The sequence below is a fragment of the Paramormyrops kingsleyae genome, chromosome 4 (assembly GCF_048594095.1).
Source record: "Paramormyrops kingsleyae isolate MSU_618 chromosome 4, PKINGS_0.4, whole genome shotgun sequence".
Lineage (NCBI taxonomy): Eukaryota > Metazoa > Chordata > Actinopteri > Osteoglossiformes > Mormyridae > Paramormyrops > Paramormyrops kingsleyae.
In genome coordinates, this window is record NC_132800.1 from 23,799,643 (window position 1) to 23,814,509 (window position 14,867).

A 14,867-nucleotide genomic window follows, 5' to 3' on the forward strand; every position below is an offset into this window, starting at 1 on the left:
GTCTGTACTGTGATTTTGTTGCCAAGTGAATTATTACAGGACTGGCTCACACATGCTATGATTTCTGGCTCTGCTGTTGCTACACAGCACCAGGCAAGTGGTTTTAATGTTATGGCTGATGCTGGTGCTTTGGGGGAGGGGTTGGTCATTTAAAAAAAAAAATTAAAAAAAAGGTATATATTTTCAAGCCACGCCTTTTTTTCTGACCCCAGGCATACATGCCTTCCAATCACACCCAGAAAAAAACCTATCAACCCCCCCAGGTAGACAAGTTTCACCATCAGCACCCCACTCTCACCCCACCCACCCCCCTCAGCAAGTTTGACCAGTCTGTGACATTTTGGACAATGCCTGATCCAGTTGGAAACCCCTAGGGGAAATTCTCTGGTGGGAGGGGTGTGGGGGTTCTGCTGGTGATCACACCCCTTGAAGGAGAGTTTAGAGCCTCAGAGTACTGATAGAATCTAAGTGGGCACATTCATTAGCCCGGGAACACCCAAGGGCCACACCTAAAGCCCTGCACTCTCGAGGAGGTGAAAGTGTGCTCCTCTTAGCAAAGGAGAGCACACATTATTCTGAAGATGACCGAATGTGGTGGCTGTAATGTGATCCGACTGCCCTGCGCCGGATACTCGGAATAAGCCACCGACGTATCAACAAAACATTGTGACATTGTCCGAACGTGCCACAGCCTCGTATCACCGACTTACCAAGCAGGAATAAGTCCAGCAATTCCATCGCCAGTTCTGACTACATCTTTTGATGTATTTACATTGCAACGGTGATAAACATTGTAATTTAATACTCATAGGCTACTGCGGTTTTATGTCCAGACGCGGGATGCTCGCTAGGCGCCTCATCTCGAACAACCACAAGAGGGCGAAGGTAAAATCGGAAACGTAGTTTAATCCTTTAACTTTTTCCGCCTGGAAAAGTACGAGCTGCATTCCTCGCAGAGGCAAAACGTGACTGGACATAGTGCGCCGACAATAATATACATACAAATACTTCACACATTACGCTCCTGGGGTGCAGCTTTGAATAATATTTAGTTTGCTCTACATGTCATATTATTTTAGCCACAACGAATTCTGGAGGTAAACAAACTACATTATTAGTGGCGCACGTTAAATGGCGTTAGCACAGTGTAATAACTGACAGTAGTTTTGAGTATGTAGCTATGAATATTGACTATAAAATAAAATTGGAAAAGCACACCTTGTCGGTGCAGCATATTTTCATATTGTTCAGGGGAAGAAGGGAGAAGAAAAACAATCTGATGGCACCCACCTTAACATGTCACTTTCCTATAGTTAGTAACATGTTTTTGCAGTCTGACTGTTTACACGAGCTGTCATACAAACCAGTGAAATTCAAAACAGGGACTGATTCTCCTTGGAAGGAGGTGGTGGTAGAGGGAGGGGGGCACCGGGAGATCGACTCCAACAACTTGGAGAAAAAGTTGAGGTTTAACTTGGCGTCAGTTTGGCAGGCGGCGTGTTTCAGCCCTGTGGTGGGCGGGGAGGAGGGAGCCCACCCTCCCCTCCTCAAATAGGAGCCGGCAGAGGGAGTCAGGCTGGAGCTGGACGTTACTGGCTTCGTAGAAGGGGAGGTGAACCTCTGACGTCAGCACAAGACGCGCATAAATACTCCACGCACTCCAAAACCTTCAGAGACTTGAGAAGTTAGGGCAAATGTATAAGTCATATGAAGCTTTTCTGCATACACAGCCTGTGATCGGGGGATACACATTAATTAATCGAGCCGTGAATAGCAGCTGATCAACAAGCGGTTGATCAAAGTGGGAATTAAAAAAGTGAGCATTCGTGTGTGTTTTTTTTTTTTTGTACTGGTGCAGGTGTTTCGCGATCAGCCTCCGCAGAACCTCATGGTCACCGCTTAAGGACTTTTTAAGCAGTTTTATACCTGTTGCAGACACGAGGTTTATTCGCCGCGCATCGTGGAATTGTCATCTCCATTCATGAGTGTGTCCATGCTGGAGTCGGAGTGCGTCTCGCCACCGTGCAGCATCGGCTGGGGGAATGAACCTGCCAACTTCTACGAGAGCAGACCGAGCGCGCTGCAGGGCGTCTACAAGCCGGGCCGGGGCGCCGCCGCGCCGGAGGACAGCAGCCTGACCGAGCTCAGCACCGCTCCGGCCATGTACGACGACGAGAGCGCCATCGACTTCACTTCCTACATCGACTCCATGTCCTCGGTGCCAAACCTGGAGCTGTGCAACGACGAGTTTTTCGCCGACCTGTTCAGCACCGTGAAGCAGGAGAAGAGCGAGTTCAGCCACCTGACTGGCGTGGCGCAGCATCCGGCCGTCCTGAAGGAGCCGCTCCGGAACGGCGATGACAGCTTCGTGAGGGGGTCCTTCAACGCTCCCGTGAAGCAGGAGTCCGACTGGAGTGACAGCGACACGCCCGCCTCGCTGCCGTCACAGATCGAAACGTGCGCGCAGACCACGGTGACCCTGCAGACCGGGCAGCCCACGCCGCCGGCCACCCCGGAGCCCGGCGCCGCCCAGCCGTCGCCCCGCAAGGTCGCCAAGGAGAAGGGCAAGAAGTCGGTGGACCGCTACAGCCTGGAGTACCGGCAGAGGCGAGAGAGGAATAACATCGCCGTGCGGAAAAGCAGGGACAAGGCGAAACAGCGCAACCTGGAGATGCAGCAGAAGATGGTGGAGCTGAGCACCGAGAACGAGCGGCTGCACAAGACCATCGAGCAGCTGAGCCGAGAGCTCAGCAGCCTGAGGAACTTCTTCAAACAGGTCCCCGGCTCCACCTTCCCGGACTCTGCAGCCGCGGATATTCGGTGACACTTAGCAAAGCCGCCCCCTACCCCCACAACGATACCTCAAGCCGACTACCAATAAACCATCTGTAGCAGATGTACTGTAAAGTTACTCGAGACAGTATAGCACTGATACGAGTACCGAGTATTTTTCTATATCAGCTGATGCCTGTGATATAGCTGTCATAATCACTTTTTTCAGGCAGATATTTTCTATTTTAAATTATTTTACGACTTAAATTTGTAGTCATATTAGCTATGGTACGCCTTTTACAATTCCAAAAAACCTTTGTATGTTTGCAAGGAACGAGAGAGAGCATGTTTGGTTTTTTTTATTGTTTGTACATAATTTTGACTTTTTGTAAGTAAAATCTAAATAAAACTGCTTTAATGTCATCTGTACATGGGGTGGTGATTGGGTGGCTGAGGGAAAAGTTGCAATAAATGCAGACCACGGCAAGGTGTGAAAACAGTGCGATCAAAGGTCACCAGAGCTTTGGGTGACCAGTGGCAGGAGTATGTCCTGCTACCCTCAGAGAAAAGGGTAGGGTGCAGGACCCCAGTAATCTGTATCAGATATGCTTGTGTGGGTCATACTTTCATGTTTTTACAATGTAATCCTGCAACATTAACACAGGGTACAGAAATGGTATAGAGGGCATGTAAAAGAGTTTTTTTTTTTTAGCACAGCAACATGTTGACATTTGTCAGATTCACAGCCACTGGTGAGATTACTCGGGGGAAAAAAAGTGTGTATTGATGCAGGCCTGTTTGAAAGCCATGTCTCTTGCTGAAATAAACTCTACTGCAATGAACGCTATGTGCAGGGCCCCCGCAAAACAGCCAAAGGCAGAAAAGTGAAGCCATCTATTACGGGAGACAGGAGTGTGGGTCAAAGGTCCCAGTGTCGGCAGGGTACAGCAGGCTGGGGGGGGGGGGGGGCTGGCCGCAAGCCACGTGTCTTTCCCCCTCTCTATCGCAGGTGACCGAGCTCAGGCAGGGCCCCCCCGCGCCCCCCCCTCGTGTGAGACTCCGCTGCATATGCTGATTTCTTCCAGGCCAATCCAGGTTGCCGGGCGCCCCATCACCACCCGGACGTAGGCGGAGAGGGGGCCCACCTCCGCCCCAAGAACACCCTCCACCTGGTAGCCCTGGAAGAGGATACAAACGCAGGCGGCGCCGGTTAAACAGTGACGGCGATTAGCTTAGCTGAACCCGTCGCTCCCGTCTGACTGATGAGGAGGAACTATCCGGACGGACATGCCCACGGGGAGCCCCCCCACCCCAGCCTGGCTCCTCACCATATAGCTTTCACCATGTTTAGAGATGGCTGTTGCGATTGCCAACCAGAGATAAGAGATTGAAAGATGACAGTCACATATTTAGCAACCACAAACAATACCTTTCTCCCTGGATTAAAAAGGCCAGTCCAACAGGTTCTACCAAGAAGGTAAACAAGCCTTTTCCCACTATGGCTGAGGGCCCCTCCCTTTCGCACGCCCAGCCTATGAGGAACCCTCATGCTTCTGATTGACAGTAAAGATCCCTCCCACACAGCGCTCATTCCCCACGTGCGACATCTGCGCCCATAAACGTGCCGTCGCACAAGGACCCCGCCCCGTCACCCACCTCGTGTCCGCAATCCGCCCAGCTCAGGATGGCCTGGATGGTTTCTTGTATCAACTGTTCGTAGAGACAATACAATATTTGCTTACTGGAAATTAGCATTTAACTGAAGCTCAATATACTGGATACACAAATGCCAATTTAAAGCCCATAACGTTTTCCTATTTTATGTAAATACCACTACAACTGCTGTGATCCAATCAGATCCCAGAAACCCTTGATGATGCAACTGACCTGCATTGCCGTTCCTTGACATTAGCTGACAGTGTGCCACCAAATTTACTCAAAGAGGATAAGAGGATAAGAGCAACTTTATCATCAGTAATCTCTAGATCTATTCCCATTCAGACTTTAACCTCTGGCCCAGTTGCTATGCAGTCATTACTGTTATTCTAAACTTCTGCAAGAAGAATCAGTTTAGTAAATATTAAATGTCTTAATGCAGCTAGTCTGAAACCCAATGTCATTTCTCTTAGATTCTCATCATCTTTCTCAATACAGATAGCATATAACTAGTTATTAAAACAACCAGCTGGGGTCACTTATTTTGTCAGCCGGTTTTCCAAAACATATGAGTCTTGTAATCTAAGCATTTCTGTCTGTAGTAGAATTATTTCTGCTAGATAAGAGAGTAGGCACCCATGCATGAGTAATACGATGTTTTTGGTTTAGCAGCTATAATAAAAGAAATGTAATACTCTAGATGTTATTTCATATTCCATACTTGAAAATTAACAGATGGGGGTCACTATTTTGTGAATTCAGTAATTGAAAATGATCATGTCCTGCTCTCCAAATCACACATGCTCAGATGACCTGGTTCCAGTTGCTATGCAGTGCCCATGCAGGCTGTTATGGCTATCCATACTACAGTCATTCCCATCCCATGCAGGCTGTTATGGTTATCCATACTACAGTCATTCCCATCCCATGTAGGCTGTTATGGTTATCCATACTACAGTCATTCCCATCCCATGCAGGCTGTTATGGTTATCCATACTACAGTCATTCCCATCCCATGCAGGCTGTTATGGTTATCCATACTACAGTCATTCCCATCCCATGCAGGCTGTTATGGTTATCCATACTACAGTCATTCCCATCCCATGCAGGCTGTTATGGTTATCCATACTACAGTCATTCCCATCCCATGCAGGCTGTTATGGTTATCCATACTACAGTCATTCCCATCCCATGCAGGCTGTTATCGTTATCCATACTACAGTCATTCCCATCCCATGCAGGCTGTTATGGTTATCCATACTACAGTCATTCCCATCCCATGCAGGCTGTTATGGTTATCCATACTACAGTCATTCCCATCCCATGCAGGCTGTTATGGTTATCCATACTACAGTCATTCCCATCCCATGCAGGCTGTTATGGTTATCCATACTGTAGTCCATTCCCATGACCTGCTATGCAGCTCCCATGCAGGCTGTTATGGTTATCCATACTACAGTGTATTAGCATCCACCGCTATTTAGCTCCTATGTAGGCTGTTATGGTTATCCATACTACAGTGTATTAGCATCCACCGCTATTCAGCTCCCATGCAGGCTGTTATGGTTATCCATACTACAGTCCATTACCATCCCCTGCTATGCAGCTCCCATGCAGGCTGTTATGGTTATCCATACTACCGTGTATTCATATCCCCTGCTATGCAGCTCCCATGCAGGCTGTTATGGTTATCCATACTACAGTGTATTCCCATGCCCTGCTATTCAGCTCCCATGCAGGCTGTTATGGTTATCCATACTACAGTGTATTCCCATCCCCTGCTGTGCAGCTCTCATGCAGGCTGTTATGGTTATCCATACTACAGTGTATTCCCATCCCCTGCTGTGCAGCTCCCATGCAGGCTGTTATGGTTATCCATACTACAGTGTATTCCCATCCCCTGCTGTGCAGCTCCCATGCAGGCTGTTATGGTTATCCATACTACAGTGTATTCCCATACCCTGCTGTGCAGCTCCCATGCAGGCTGTTATGGTTATCCATACTACATTCCATTACCATCCCCTGCAGGCTGTTATGGTTATCCATACTACAGCCTATTCCCATCCCTTGCTACACAATTCTTTTGCAGGCTGTTATGGTTATTCATGCTAAAACACAGTTAAATCCTGGCAGTGTTTCCGTGCTGCATGATCCCCCCCAGCAGTGAGAGATCTCCCATCATCTCTTGAGGGCTGGCAAAGAACTTCAGCCATAGCACTCTCTCTCTCTCTCTCTCTCTCTCTCTCTCTCGATTGGCCCTCGGCCTCACATCCTGAAAGCCGATAGGCATCTCTGCTTTTTTTTTTTTTTTCCTTCTTCACATGCTAATCCACGCCAAAGTCACAGCACCTTCATCTTTACTGTGCACTGGCTCAGCGATGGGCAGCTCAGGAAGACCTCCAGCTGCATCTTCAGCACGGGCTCCTTCACCAGCACGTCACAGAGACGGCAGAGTAACCCGGAGCTGCTGGGGGCAAAAAAAGCAGTTTAGAACTTAATGTGTCGTCTCTCAGGAACGTTTTATCCATCCGTCTTCCAGTACAGGGTCATAGGGGCCCTGGAACCCATCACAGGCAAAATATGAAAGCAGGCCACCACAGATCCTGACAGGATGCCAGTCCATCAAAGGGCTCACACACAAACACACACTGCAGGCAGCTTAGAGATGCCAAATCACCTCAGGGCATGACTTTAGACTGCGAGAGAAAACCCGCAAAGGGAGGACATGCTAACTCTACACACACCCGGAGTGGGGGTGGAATCTGAGCCAGTGTGTCAGCCACATTTTATTTATTACAGATTTCATTAATGCTTCATTAATGCTCATCATAATGTGGCTAATTAAAACGTTAACATTTAATGGTATAGCACAGCTACAACACAATGCATGAAGTAATTTTTAACTGTATACTGTAGTATTATACGCTGTTCTACACAAGCAGACTGATATATTCAGCTCTTTCCTGGGCTGCTCCATCAAAACTTACTGTCCAGCAGGATCTGCCTCCAACTGCTCACTGCCACACAGGTTACAGGTAGGCCAGGAATAGGCCGTATTCTCATCCACACCAACAATGACACCTGCAAATACAGACACCATATCCTGGTTAGACATTATTCCAGGTAGCACAGGGTGCAAGAGATGCACATAGACTGTACGGGATGTGCGATGGGATGTGCGATGGGATCCGAGAGACAGCAGCACTGCTGCATAAATAAGTTACAAGATAAGCTGCACTGCTGCTGCTTCTCTGGAGGTGCTGGGGGGCTGAATGACAACCTAAGCAGGGACCATCGTGCCTTAAAACCCCAAGGAGGCCTATGAACTCTGGAACGTTGTGCCTTTCAGAAAGACAATAGCTTTGTCTCCAGCGACCACAGTCAGGCTGCTCACGCAGCAACAGGGCGGGCCAACCTCAGAGGGGGGGGGGGGGATTCACAGAAAAACAGACACTCCCCCAGCCTGAAAGAGAGAGATTGATGGCACTGGAACGCACCTCGCACAGAGCACAGCGTGTTCACAGCCACGTCGGGCCCCAGGGGGTCAAGCCAGGCCAGGACAGGGGCTGAATCCTGCAGAGCATGCAGCTGGACCGAGGATCGCTCAGCACACAGCACTGCACCTGCGTGTGCGCACACACACACAGACATAAATACACGCAATGACATACACAGAGACACACACACACACACACAGGCACAAACACTGAAACACCCAAAACCACAATCTGTGCAGTCATACACTCACATCCTCGAAATCTGTCCCCACCGAGACAATAATAAACACCCATCTGCAAGCAAACTATGTACAAACAAGCTGCCCCAAGCGGCCCCACTCAAGTGCCAAAACATATTTCTCTGTATGTGCAAAAACATACATTTTTGGGCACGTGGCATGTGGAACAAGCTCCATGTCATTTTGTATAACTACAGGCTACAAAGCTTGAAATCCAGTCTATAAAACTGCATATCGCTAATACTTGAAAGCGGTATATCTTACATTAGTTTGAGTTACATATGTGATTGTCTCTTCCCATTTCCTTACCAAATTCACAGTTGTAAAGGCAGGTCATTTGCAATGGTGCAGAATCACAGATTGGCAGTAAAGGCTCACACAGAGGAAGCACTGTGACGATGCCCCTGATGCGAATGAACATTTCGCAATACAGATGAAAACATCTGCAAAGACCACCTGTAGCATTCCACCATTAATTTCTTAATTCCACTTTAAATGAAATGCACAGAAACTATGATCAAAAAAAGCTAAGACCTAGGAAAATGTGCAGTAATGGCAGACCCTAACAGTGGAGTGCGGCTGGGCTATCACGCTCCCTATAGGTGGAGTGCGGCTGGGCTATCACGCTCCCTATAGGTGGAGTGCGGCTGGGCTATCACGCTCCCTATAGGTGGAGTGCGGCTGGGCTATCACGCTCCCTATAGGTGGAGTGCGGCTGGGCTATCACGCTCCCTATAGGTGGAGTGCGGCTGGGCTATCACGCTCCCTATAGGTGGAGTGCGGCTGGGCTATCACGCTCCCTATAGGTGGAGTGCGGCTGGGCTATCACGCTCCCTATAGGTGGAGTGCGGCTGGCCTACCACGCTCCCTATAGGTGGAGTGCGGCTGAGCTATCACGCTCCCTATAGGTGGAGTGCGGCTGAGCTACCACGCTCCCTATAGGTGGAGTGCGGCTGAGCTATCACGCTCCCTATAAGTGGAGTGCGGCTGGGCTATCACGCTCCCTAAAGGTGGAGTGCAGCTGAGCTATCACGCTCCCTAAAGGTGGAGTGCAGCTGAGCTATCACGCTCCCTAAAGGTGGAGTGCAGCTGGGCTACCGCGCTCCCTAACGGCGGAGTACCATTGGGTTACCATGCTCCCTAATGGCATCCCTGAAGGTCAGGCAGCAGGCGGCAGGTGATGGGGTCTGCAGAGCTCGGGCCGCATCTGGCAGAAGTGAACAGGAGCCGCTGATGTACACAGGTACGGTTCTCTGTAGCTCACCGTCTTGCAGGCTGGAGTCTGTGACAAAAAGCCAGAACTCGCAGGGGCCCTCAGCAGCACTCTGAAAAATCCCACAATGCACTGCAGTCAGTGTGAGACACCCATCCATTCCAGGTCAGTCGCTCATACAGAGCAAAGACCCTGCAGGATTCACATCTGCACTTTAGCTTGGACATCATCCATCCACTCTACTAAGTCATCTATTACACCAGCAGTAGGCGGGTCCTACAGTGAACACTATCTGCTCCTCTAAAAGCAATTATCATACCATGATAAACAACATCATGATAAGATCGAGTCATGTCGCACATATACAACGGACAACTGACATCTGCGTGTTAAAAAAATCCAGCTTATTTTCCCATGGTTCAGAGACGTCCAATAAGAATTTGGCGCACAACCAGGATTTCCAGACACTGATCCGTTTATTACTTTTTTCTATGTATTGTGTATTCATCCATGAGCAATAATGCAGGAATGAATGGTACAGTGTGCTAAGTATGGATATATGCCATGCAGCACTGTCCGTCGTCGTCAGAGAAGGCAAAGGTCAGGCCGATCAATGTCTGTCTCCTTGGCGGAGGGGGGGGGGCAGGGGGCCTGGAGGTCCTCCCCCTGGCACCAAGCCCCTCCCTCCCCTCCAAGACTGACCTTAGGCCTTGATTAACTTCTGACTTTCAGGAAATTCAGCTGAAATGCAGATTCCATTGCAAACATACAAGTCTGGTGATAAAAACCCTCCCCCTTATATCTTAGAGGTCATGGCTCTGATTTGCAGCCCAGCCCTGTGTGCAGAGCTTACAGTAGGGGCCTGGTCCGTGGGCCTACTCCAGGTCATATCCAATGACCCTGAGTGACCCTAAGGTGCCATTAGACCAGGCATGTCAAACTCCGGTCCTGGAGGGTCGGAGCCCTGCACATTTTTGGGTCTCCCCTCATTTAACACACCTGATTCAACTCCTTGCACCTACTTGTGCTAATTACCACACAGCTCATGAGCTGAATCACTTGTGGTGGAACAGGGAAAGAACTAAGGTACACAGGGCTCCGGCCCCCCAGGACTGGAGTTTGACACCCCTGCATTAGACCATGAGTGAAAAGTGTGCGTGTGTGCCGGGACAGAATGCACCCTCCTGTGCTCTCGATACTTTTGGCACTGGTCCCAAATCACTGACCCTAAATGGACAAAGAGTCAGGCCAAAAGGGGACAAAAGTGACCCTCAGTCTGTCCAACCAACAGTCCAGTCAGCCCAGCTGAATTCAAACAGCATGAACTACAGAACTGGAGAATCTGTGAGAGGACAAGAAAAGTACACTTTACAAAATTGAGTAGGGACTTGCTGCGAATTTCGTGTGACTTTTCATGCTGGGCCTTAGTAGTGAACGCATCAGCTGTTAGCTACTACGATAGCAATTTCCACGCAGTGGTATCTGTTGTTTGTGTGGCGCACTTGAAGATTAGTGTCTGCAAGCTGTTCACAATCATTTCAGTGATGTTCAGGTGCCAGCCTCAGAGGCTTGGCTCATGTGTGAACCCAATGTTGTTTTGCATGCATCTCCCTTTTGAAAATAACCCAGAACATAAAAAAGCAAGTTAGTTTTACTGCTTAGCAAAGTTTGTGACCTGCGGTTTGATATGGTCTGGGTGGGGTGAGAGGAGGGACACACCCAGCTCCACTGATAAGACACACACACACACACACACACACACACACACAGCAAACTCACCTTCTGCCTATGATATACTACGGTGGCAGTGAAGGTGCAGCGCTGGCCTGAAACACCCTGAAATGAGAGATTCATGAGGATTTGGCCCCCAGGCCAGTACCATAAAGTGAGCAGATTACAGGGCTGTAAGACACTGTGACTGAGGGGACAGGGGTGCGTGTGTGTGTGTGTGTGTGTGTGTGCGTGTGTGTGCGTGCGTGCGTGCGTGCGTGCGTGCGTGTGCGTGTGTGCGTGTGTGCATCACCTGCAGGACGGTGCTCAGGCTGCGTGGCACGGCTGGCAAGTACAGCTGAACGCTGGCCCCCCCCCGCAGTACCTGCACGGTCCCCTGGCCACAGCCGCCTTTTAGCAGGCAGCAGAAGTTGGGGGGCTGCAGCCTGGCCGGTTCCTGCAACGCAGACACCAACAGAACTGTACCAACAGACAGCTCAGTGCAGCTTTCAGGGAGAGGAGTCCCACACCAAGCAGAACCCACCAAATCCGCAGGGTATGTTCTCCGATCCGCCATATTTCCCCTTTTTTGATCACTCTGAAACTCGCGAAAAGCCATTGACTATTTCACCTACTGATAGAGAGACAGGAAGTGCGATATAGTCGCTACAGCAGCTTCCTTCACTGTTAAGTGTGCGCCTGACTGGGACTGGACTGTACGCTCGGATCAGCACGTAGCTCACTGGCTGTCGACAATAATATGGCTACCTGTGAGCAGGTGCCTGAGAAATGCCCTTGTAAACTAGATCGATTCCCATTCAGAGCAAGATCAATGAAGGAGACACCCACCTGCAAGCAGGCTTGGCTGGCTCCGGGCCCTCGGGGGGCTACGGCCGGGGGCCACAGGCTGTCGATCAAGCTGAACAGCCAGGCGGACCTGGGGCGGGGACACAGACAGCAGGCGTGCTGAGACCAGGAGATGCACAGCCAGCAAGCTGGGGCCTGCCCTGTTCACACGCACAGGCGGCCGTGACGAGGGGGCACAGGAGAGATAGCACAGGCGGCAGTGACGAGGGGGCACAGGGGAGACAGCACAGGCATGACGAGGGGGCACAGGGGAGACAGCACAGGCGGCCGTGACGAGGGGGCACAGGGGAGACAGCACAGGCGGCCGTGACGAGGGGGCACAGGGGAGACAGCACAGGCGGCCGTGACGAGGGGGCACAGGGGAGACAGCACAGGCGGCTGTGACGAGGGGGCACAGGGGAGACAGCACAGGCGGCCGTGACGAGGGGGCACAGGGGAGACAGCACAGGCGGCCGTGACGAGGGGGCACAGGGGAGACAGCACAGGCGGCCGTGACGAGGGGGCACAGGGGAGACAGCACAGGCGGCCGTGACGAGGGGGCACAGGGGAGACAGCACAGGCGGCCGTGACGAGGGGGCACAGGGGAGACAGCACAGGCGGCCGTGACGAGGGGGCACAGGGGAGACAGCACAGGAGGGCGTGACGAGGGGGCACAGGGGAGACAGCACAGGCGGCCGTGACGTGGGGGCACAGGGGAGACAGCACAGGCGGCCGTGACGAGGGGGCACAGGGGAGACAGCGTTACACCTGAACCTTGAGCCTAGTGATACACCGGAATAAGGGCGTAACGATACACAAAGAACACGGCTCGGTACAAACCTCGCTTGTGGGTTCACAGTTCAGCAGGGAAAACGATTTGGCTTGAAATCATTCATATTATTAAAACTGCAATCACGAGCACAGTTAGGAAGGTTGGAAACCGAAGACTGTGTCTGTCAATGTGTCAGAATCTGCAAATAAGTGTCTCTTACGTTTTGTTATTCCAATAATAAATGCTAATTAAATAATATGACATCATAACAATCACAATGAATTAAATATCATGTTCTCAACTATTGAGCATAGTTGCATATCTGTAGTGATAATCACCCCTATAGCCGTAACGGTCAGAACATCCTGGTAAAAGTGTGTTAAATGCCACTGGAGACAGACCTGCAGTGGCAGAAAATGCAAGAGAGGCTGCAGCCTGACCAGCAGGCGGGGGGCGGTTGCCTCGCGCGTGTCCGGGGGGATGGGGGGGGGGGTGCCTTGATTGAGTAGGTGGAACAGGAAGAGCTGTGGCCAGGAGCCAGATTGCGAAGCTGATAGCCAAGCCAAGTGTTCAGTGAAAGTAGCAGGGGGGGCCACAGGAGAGGGGGGGAGCAGAGCTGTCACAGTACCCAGAGGGTAGGGGGTGTGAAGGCTGCACACAAAACAACCAGAGAGAATCAAGTGGTGGAGGGTCAACAGTATGCCCAATCAAAAAGCATTAGGGGCCCATTAGACAGTAGACAGTGAAGTAAAGACAGTGCAGATGCACTGGAGACTGCAGACAGTGGCGTAAGACACTGCACAGTGCAGAGGACTATAGATCACACTGGAAAGGAAGCATGCAAGTGATTCAGCAGAATGCAGCTGAAATAAAGTCCAAAAAGTGCAACACTCAGCTAACGCAAAGCTGATGTGGATCAACCAGTGTGGTGAGGCGGCTTGAGAACACGTGTCGGTCAATAGACGGGCAGGGGACACCCAAAACAGAGCTGACCGGGACTCATGCGGGCTGCAAAGCACTGACTATTTATAAAAGGACATGGAAGAGGCAGTTCATGTTACCAGGCATGACATGACTGTGGTCACATGGCTGTGTTGACTGGGTTTGACTCTGGGCCTGTGTCTATTCTTTTGCTGCTAAACCGAGAAGACTGCTTTGGCAACGGGCGCCGTCTATTTCAGGGACAAATGAGCACAGAGACACACGAAGGTGATCTGAGGAAGCCTATTGGACAGACCGGTCCTCCGGAATTTCTGATTGGCCCGACTGACATTCTTTGGGGCCTGTGCGAGGCGAGGGGCTCCCTGCAGCATGCTGTGCTCCTCCCTGCAGCATGCTGTGCTCCTCCCTGCAGCATGCTGTGCTCCTCCCTGCAGCATGCTGTGCTCCTCCCTGCAGCATGCTGTGCTCCTCCCTGCAGGCTCTCTCTCACCTTGCCCGTGTCAGTCTCTGTGCAGTCTTCACGCCTCTCAGCATGCACAGCTGGCCCTCCCACTCCCGGGTGCAGCGTGGCAGGTCGTCCGCCTCCGGGGACACGGCGTGCAGCTGGACTTCACAGAAAACACCGTGAACGTCCTGCACCAGGAGGCACAACCTGAGGCCAGGGAGCACAGACACAGAGACCGACCTTCAGACCAGCAGACACAGTCTGGGAGCAGAGAGCACAGACACAGACCAAACCTCAGACCAGGAGACACAGTCTGGGAGCAGAGAGCACAGGCACAGACCAAACCTCAGACCAGGAGACACAGTCTGGGAGCAGAGAGCACAGACACAGACACAGACCAAACCTCAGACCAGGAGACACAGTCTGGGAGCAGAGAGCACAGACACAGACACAGACCAAACCTCAGACCAGGAGACACAGTCTGGGAGCAGAGAGCACAGACACAGACACAGACCAAACTTCAGACCAGGAGACACAGTCTGGGAGCAGAGAGCACAGACACAGACACAGACCAAACCTCAGACCAGGAGACACAGTCTGGGAGCAGAGAGCACAGACACAGACACAGACCAAACCTCAGACCAGGAGACACAGTCTGGGAGCAGAGAGCACAGACACAGACCAAACTTCAGACTATGAGACACAGTCTGGGAACAGAGAGCACACAATAGACTGTGTCTGAAGCTGCTTATCCTTATACCGGGGCCACCATTAA

The 14,867-nt window shown here is 51.0% G+C and overlaps 2 protein-coding genes across 4 annotated transcripts in view; one reads left to right on the forward strand and one right to left on the reverse strand.

Annotated features, from left to right (window-relative positions):
• The first annotated feature begins 1,586 nt into the window (after positions 1–1,586).
• On the forward strand, positions 1,587–3,195 carry cebpd (CCAAT enhancer binding protein delta). Its single transcript, XM_023843352.2, has one exon. The coding sequence runs from the start codon at positions 1,982–1,984 to the stop codon at positions 2,822–2,824; it is 843 nt and encodes a 280-aa protein (XP_023699120.1). The 5' UTR covers positions 1,587–1,981; the 3' UTR covers positions 2,825–3,195.
• Positions 3,117–14,867, reverse strand: part of spidr (scaffold protein involved in DNA repair) — a 74,677-nt gene continuing 62,926 nt past the window's right edge. For 2 of the 3 annotated variants that reach the window (XM_072710896.1, XM_072710898.1), the window contains 10 exons: positions 14,138–14,299; positions 11,937–12,024; positions 11,401–11,544; positions 11,157–11,213; positions 9,297–9,489; positions 7,926–8,051; positions 7,416–7,509; positions 6,778–6,895; positions 4,429–4,482; positions 3,117–3,950 (listed from right to left, as the gene is read on the reverse strand). In XM_072710896.1, the coding sequence (XP_072566997.1) occupies positions 3,792–3,950; positions 4,429–4,482; positions 6,778–6,895; positions 7,416–7,509; positions 7,926–8,051; positions 9,297–9,489; positions 11,157–11,213; positions 11,401–11,544; positions 11,937–12,024; positions 14,138–14,299 (1,195 nt within the window). In that variant the 3' untranslated portion in view covers positions 3,117–3,791. The remainder of the gene's footprint in view (positions 3,951–4,428; positions 4,483–6,777; positions 6,896–7,415; positions 7,510–7,925; positions 8,052–9,296; positions 9,490–11,156; positions 11,214–11,400; positions 11,545–11,936; positions 12,025–14,137; positions 14,300–14,867) is intronic. The other variant, XM_072710897.1, reaches the window with a different exon arrangement.

Coding starts and splice junctions, on each gene's coding strand:
- cebpd (XM_023843352.2), top strand. CDS start 1,982: ATGAGTGTGTCCATGCTGGAGTCGGAGTGCGTCTCGCCACCGTGCAGC.